General features: G+C 38.4%; 1 protein-coding gene across 2 annotated transcripts in view; it reads left to right on the top strand.

Annotated features, from left to right (window-relative positions):
• Window positions 1-398: 398 nt before the first annotated feature.
• Window positions 399-6,000, top strand: part of CHM (CHM Rab escort protein) — a 251,299-nt gene continuing 245,697 nt past the window's right edge. For both annotated transcript variants that reach the window (XM_027053772.2, XM_027053771.2), the window contains exon 1: window positions 399-494. In XM_027053772.2, coding sequence (XP_026909573.1) covers window positions 446-494 — 49 coding nt within the window. In that variant the 5' untranslated portion in view covers window positions 399-445. The remainder of the gene's footprint in view (window positions 495-6,000) is intronic.

Genomic DNA, 6,000 nt, shown 5'->3' with positions numbered 1-6,000 from the left:
AAATTATGCCTCAGAGGCCAAAACAAAAGAACAGACACGCTAGGGGAAACAGTTTCAAGACTGGAATGAAAATTTCCTTTGTTCACAGAGCAATTCCCTTTCAATTTCACTCCACCCTTCATATATTCCAATTCTTGCTTCATCGTCAAGGGACACCCAGGTTTCCCCACATTCATCCTAGCTAGCTAGAGTGAAAATCTCCACCTCATTACTACCTCAAACCTCCAGGCTAAATGCGCCACTGCACTCTGCCTGGAAAATAAATTGAACTTTTAACATTCGCGTAAACATTTCAAATAAAATGTTGTAGCCGCCTACCTGGACCGGCCACCCAAGAACTACAATATCCAGAATGCACTGTTTTCTCTTCCGCCTTCTACCAGGGCAATGCCTGACTTGATCTCATTTCCACAAGCGATAGTCACATGACACGTTTTCTCTCAAGATGGCGGATAATCTCCCTTCGGAGTTTGACGTGATCGTAATAGGGACGGGTATGTGTGGCTCTGGTACTCCCCGAACAAAGTGTAGGAAGTCTATCTCGTTCCTACCTTTTCTGTCAGTGGCGAAGGTTGGTGAGAAATGCCGGGGGTTGAGCATAGCAGGGAGGACTGGAAGGAAGTGAGGTAGTGTGGAGTCAGCGCGGGAGTTAGCAGCTCCAGGGAGGGGCTTGGACCCACGGTACTTAGCGCCGTTTGAGTAGGGGTCGATCTGATCGATGCCGATTGCTGAGGTTGGTTGCTGCGGGTGGTTCCTGTAATTTCCTTAGAGGGTGGTGGGTTTTGCAGTGTCATGAGAATGGAGGATCGGGACTTTATCCATGGAGACGCCTTTTGGCATAACATGATCCCCCACCTTGTTGATTTCAAGGCGATATTCTCCGTAATTTTGTCTCGCCCTTTAGTAGGAGTTTTTCATATATTTATGTAGTCCTAGGGTGTATTGCAGCTCGGATACAGCTTAGCCTTCAGTTTTTCGAGAAGGATGCTCAAGTGTTGTTCGTGTGCGTATTAATTACTAGGACCAGGAAACGGATTCTTTTATGTTGAGAGGCCTGGGGAATTGTATTTTGTTGAGGTAGCCATTCCTGCTTTATGATGCTGAAAGGTAGCATTTTGCTTTCTGACACCCACCTATCTACTCACAACTAAATGAGCTGAGAAGAAGCTTCTGTGAATTCCATTTCAGGTGTGTGACCTTATCTTCCCCTTGTTTTCCCATCATTTATTCTCCATGTTTTGGGTGGAGCCAGAAAATCCCCTTCAATATCTAGTTGACAAATTCAACGTACCACTTGTGGTAGAAGACATTTGGCAGCAGTTAGTATTTTGTTTTTTAACAGTGTAAAGGGTGGATTTGAAATGTGGTGAAATAGGTTGTTGAGTGGGGTTTTCTGCTGTTTGCAGAATATGGTAGGCCGGAAAAGCTCTGGTGGATGAATACCTGTCCATTGTGTTAATGAATGGAGTTCGCTGTTTTCTCAAACAGTAGGGGCAGCCATGTTGCCAGGGCCGAGTAAAAATTATACCTACCTGGTTTTGAATGCTTATTATTTGCTAATCGATGTGCTAAGCGCTTTACAAGCCGTATGCAGTTCTCACAACCACCTCGTTAGAGTAGGTATTCTCTACACTTTACAGAAGAGGAAACTGGGGCTTAGAAAGGTTGCAGTGTGCTCAAGATCACACAGCTGGTAAATTTCCAAAGGCCCATTCCATCTCAGAAGGAGAATCAGTGGTTCAGACCCTTAGAGTTAACCCATATAACTCTAATATACTCTAATAATTGGGAAAAGTTACTAGATCTTGCAGGTATTTAAATATACCTGTTTGAATTACTAGGGCATTTAATCTCTCTGAGCCTCAGTTTCCTTGTTTTTAAATACAGAGAGGGTACACTAGATATCCTTTCAGGTGTTGTCTAATCAAAAATTCTTGTAGTGGCACTTGGGTAATTGTTCTCAGGACAGCAAAGACATGTTTATTCCCATCCTGAAAACTGCATGGCTGCAGATAACTTGTCTGTAGCTGCTGTGAACAAATGTTGGATGAGAGCTGGAAGGAGCCTATAGACTATTCATTTGTTCTCTCCACTCTATTTTGAAACTGAGAAGAACATCCATTTTTGAATAGTTGTTAATACCATACTTGGATTCTATATTATTGCCTTCCTTTTTTTTACCTAGAAAGTTGGGGTGTTTTTAAAATTTTTTGAAACATTAAGAGATTTTTTTCCTATCTGGATTCAAATTTTAATTGATAAGAGTGCTAATTCCTATTAAATGCTACTAATTCTTATAATAAATAGTTTGCTTTCTGGTTCAGTTCATAATATGAACTATTTTCATTCTGTTAGAGTCTGTTATGGTAGAGGTAGGAAGATGCTGTGTGTGATCCAGAAAATTGAATTAGGTGGCATCTGGTGTATTTAAAAAAAGATTCATTTTAGACCTGTTCCAGTGAGAGTAATATTTCTCAAAGTATGGGAAAAACTTACTTGAATTTAATCTTAAAAGTTGTTTTTCATATCACTTACTGGTGAACATATTCTGAGTTTATCAAGCACATTGCATAAATTCATGTTATGAAGCTTTGTTTTTAGGCATGTCAGGATGGATAAATTAGTTAAAAGTTGTTTCCCAAATGACTTCAATAATTCCAATCATTATTTAATCGGAATTATTTAATTTATTTATTTAAATCCAATTTAGTTAACATCTAGTGTAATAATGATTTCAGGAATATAATTTAGTGATTCCTCACTAGATATAACACCCAGTGCTCATCCCAACAAGTGCCCTTCTTAATGCCCATCACCCATTTAGCCCATCCCCCACCCAACACCCATTCAGTAACCCTCAGTTCTCTGTATTTAAGTCTCTTAAGGTTTGTGTCCCTCTCTGTTTTTATCTTATTTTTGCTTCCCTTCCTTTATGTTCATCTTTAATTGGAATTATTTTTAATGTGTTTGGAATATTTCTTTTTTGAAATAGTTTGCTGAAAGTAGCCTTAAAAATGTTTGCATTACTAAATACTAGCTTGAGTAAATCTTAGAAAAAGCAGCGTTTCTTAGATTCAGTTTTACTGAAAAAAGCAGAGTTAATCATGCATGTATCACAAACATGAAGAAGTAGGCTATGAAATGTAATTTTTATTTTAGTAAATTTAGTTCTAGTTTATGTCATCAAGAGACCATTGCTTCAAGTAAAATCATGTGGATAATACTTAAATCCCTTTGTCTTTGATTAGTGTTTTTCTGTTTTTTGTTTTTTACTTTACATATCATAAGATTTCCCTTAAGATCATGTTTTGAAGAGATTATGGGAAGATAAAGTTTTGTATGTATTTTCTTAGTTATGTCCATATCCTTTTGATTACAAAATACAGGAAATATCTCTCAGACACCCAAAGGCAGATGAATAAAATAAAGTGTTTGAACTGTGAAAAATAGAGTAGAAAAAGGAGAAAAGGAAGGAAGGCTGACTGGAGTCTCAAAGGAGAGGACAAAACTGGAAATAAATGATGTGTTTAGAAAGTGGCTTTCAGTTGGGGTACACAGTCGTCATTTTCAAGGCATTTTGCCGTTTAAAAAGACATTGGAATGATAATTTTGTAGGTTACAGAGAAGTATCCTTGGTTTCAGGTTAAAAATAGTCCCAGTAACATAACACCTCAATGGAGGTGACATCAGGCAACCTCCGTACTGCAGTCTGCTTCAGAGCCAACAATTCAACAGAAGAGCAGGCAAGATGGAAGTTAGGAGAGCTGTGGTAATATTGACGTGCTTCTTACATAGTGGAATCCTTCAGGCCCTTAATTAGAGCATATTCTAATTTTAGAAATAATTCTAGTGTTCTCAGAGCATATTAGAAACATCCTATTTAGAAGATACAGTGTTATCAACTTCTACAAAAGCTGTATTTGGGTGGTGTCATTAGACATAAGTGACAGTTCATGTCTTAATAGGAAAGGGAAGAGACAGACACCTAAAGTGCAAGCCTACATCCAACAGTACAATGGCCTGGGGCCAGTTTATGTAGTGACAAACACTCATTTTTCAGAGTATTCAACTCACATTTACTGAGAACTTAGTCTCTGCCCTTGTGAAGTTTACGATATTGCCTATTTTCAGAGACTGGTTGAGGGTTCTGACAGTCACATCCACAGAACTGTTTGTTCTTAAACCAATGTGGGCTTTTCATTGCATCCTTTTTGCTTTCTGAAGACCACATAGTGATTCAGTCTGCATCCCTTTTCTTTCTAAAGTACACCACAGACATTATATTTTGGGAGTTCTTTCCCTAAGATGGGCTAGCTTAAAATTTTTCCTGCAGAGGATAAACACATTGATCCCTTTTATTTTAATTTTTATTTTTGAGAGAGAGAGAGCGAGAGAGAGAGAGAGAGAGAACACACTCGTGCAGGCCAAGGTGGGGCAGAAAGAGAGGGAGACAGAGGATCCGAAGCAGGTCCTGCTTTGACAGCAGAGAGCCCTATGTGGGACTCAAACTCACAAACCAGGAGATCATGACCTGAGCCAGAGTTGGACGCTTAACTGACTGAGCCACCCAGGTGCCCTAACATAGATCCTTTTTTGTTTTAAAGTTTATTTTTGAGAGAGAGGCAGAGAGAGAGAGGGAGACATAGAATCCAAAGCAGGCTCCAGGCTCTGAGCTGTCATCACAGAGCCTGAATTGGGTCAAACCCACGAACCATGAGATCATGACCTGAGCTGAAGTCGGACGCTTAACCAACTGAGCCACCTAGGTGCCTCTTGATCTTTTTTGACTTAAGAGTTTTATTGCTAAAGATTATGGGGAAAGAAATGAGATAACCAAAATAACAAATATAAGAGAAATTACAAAAGTATTGTTCTTATATTGTGACTACCTTGCTAGATAGTGCTCGACATAGTACAATAATAGATGTGGCAGCATGGTGTGATGGGAATCACTTGACCTTTCTATTGGGTGACTTTGGACAAATTGCATCTCCTCTTGGGATACCAGTTTGTTCATCTGTAAAGTGGGAGATTTGAATTAGGTGACCTATCCACTAGTTGTAAAGTTGAGTGTTCTGCACCATTGTGCATGCAGAAGTGTGACCCTGTGTCCTTGAAAAGGCTAAATTCTGTCTAGTCCTTTCAAGAAGTCAAGTCAGTGTTTAATATACTTTAAAAATTTTTGTATCAAAATGGCTCATAAAAATTTTTTTGGAAACAAGAAGTTGCTCTTATCAGGAAGGGCATGTAGGTAGCACACTTCCATTCTTTGATGTTGGTTAAGAATCAAAAAGTCAACCTTGGCTGGCAGCTCAGTGACTATAATGCTTATGATGGTGGTGGTGTAGCTTCACTTCTCTAAATGTTTGGGGATAGTAGTGCTGCAAGAGATTTCGTGGAAACATATTTACCAAATATGCCTTTGTGGCAGACTCTGTGCTAAGTGATTTCCCACATATATATTTTATTTAATCTTCTCTCAGGATGGCTGTATGAAGTTCTAACATGACAGGATGTTCATACTTCTCTTTGTATTTCCAAACATACATGCACTTATGGTCCAGAGCTGAGTTTGTTTTTGTTTATTTTTTTTGGTAATTGCAAGATGCCACCTATTTGTGGGTCATGAAATTAATTCCAGCATTAAGAGAAAAGAATAGAATATATTAGAATATGTTACATGTAGTAAGGATGAGTATAGTTTTATGAAACATATTTCATATATGTATAATAAATCACTATAAAATTCAAGCATATATACTATATACACATTTTTGGGGGGTGGTCAGGAGCAAAAAGTCTTAAAGTCTAGAGGATATTAACTGAGTAACAATGAATAGTAATGGTAATTGTATTTCAAAAGTCCTTTAGTTTTACAAATGCTATCCCATCCTTATATTTTATTCACTTTGACATGTATGTGTCTCATTTGAGCAATGTAATTGACAATGTAGTTCTGAAGTGAGACAGACTGGGTTTGAATCAGCTGTGCCTCTTGTG

Source organism: Acinonyx jubatus, chromosome X, assembly GCF_027475565.1.
Source record: "Acinonyx jubatus isolate Ajub_Pintada_27869175 chromosome X, VMU_Ajub_asm_v1.0, whole genome shotgun sequence".
In the NCBI taxonomy this organism is placed as follows: Eukaryota; Metazoa; Chordata; class Mammalia; order Carnivora; family Felidae; genus Acinonyx; species Acinonyx jubatus.
The sequence above is the reverse complement of the archived record's forward strand: the minus strand, read 5'-3'. Positions and strand labels throughout refer to the sequence as shown.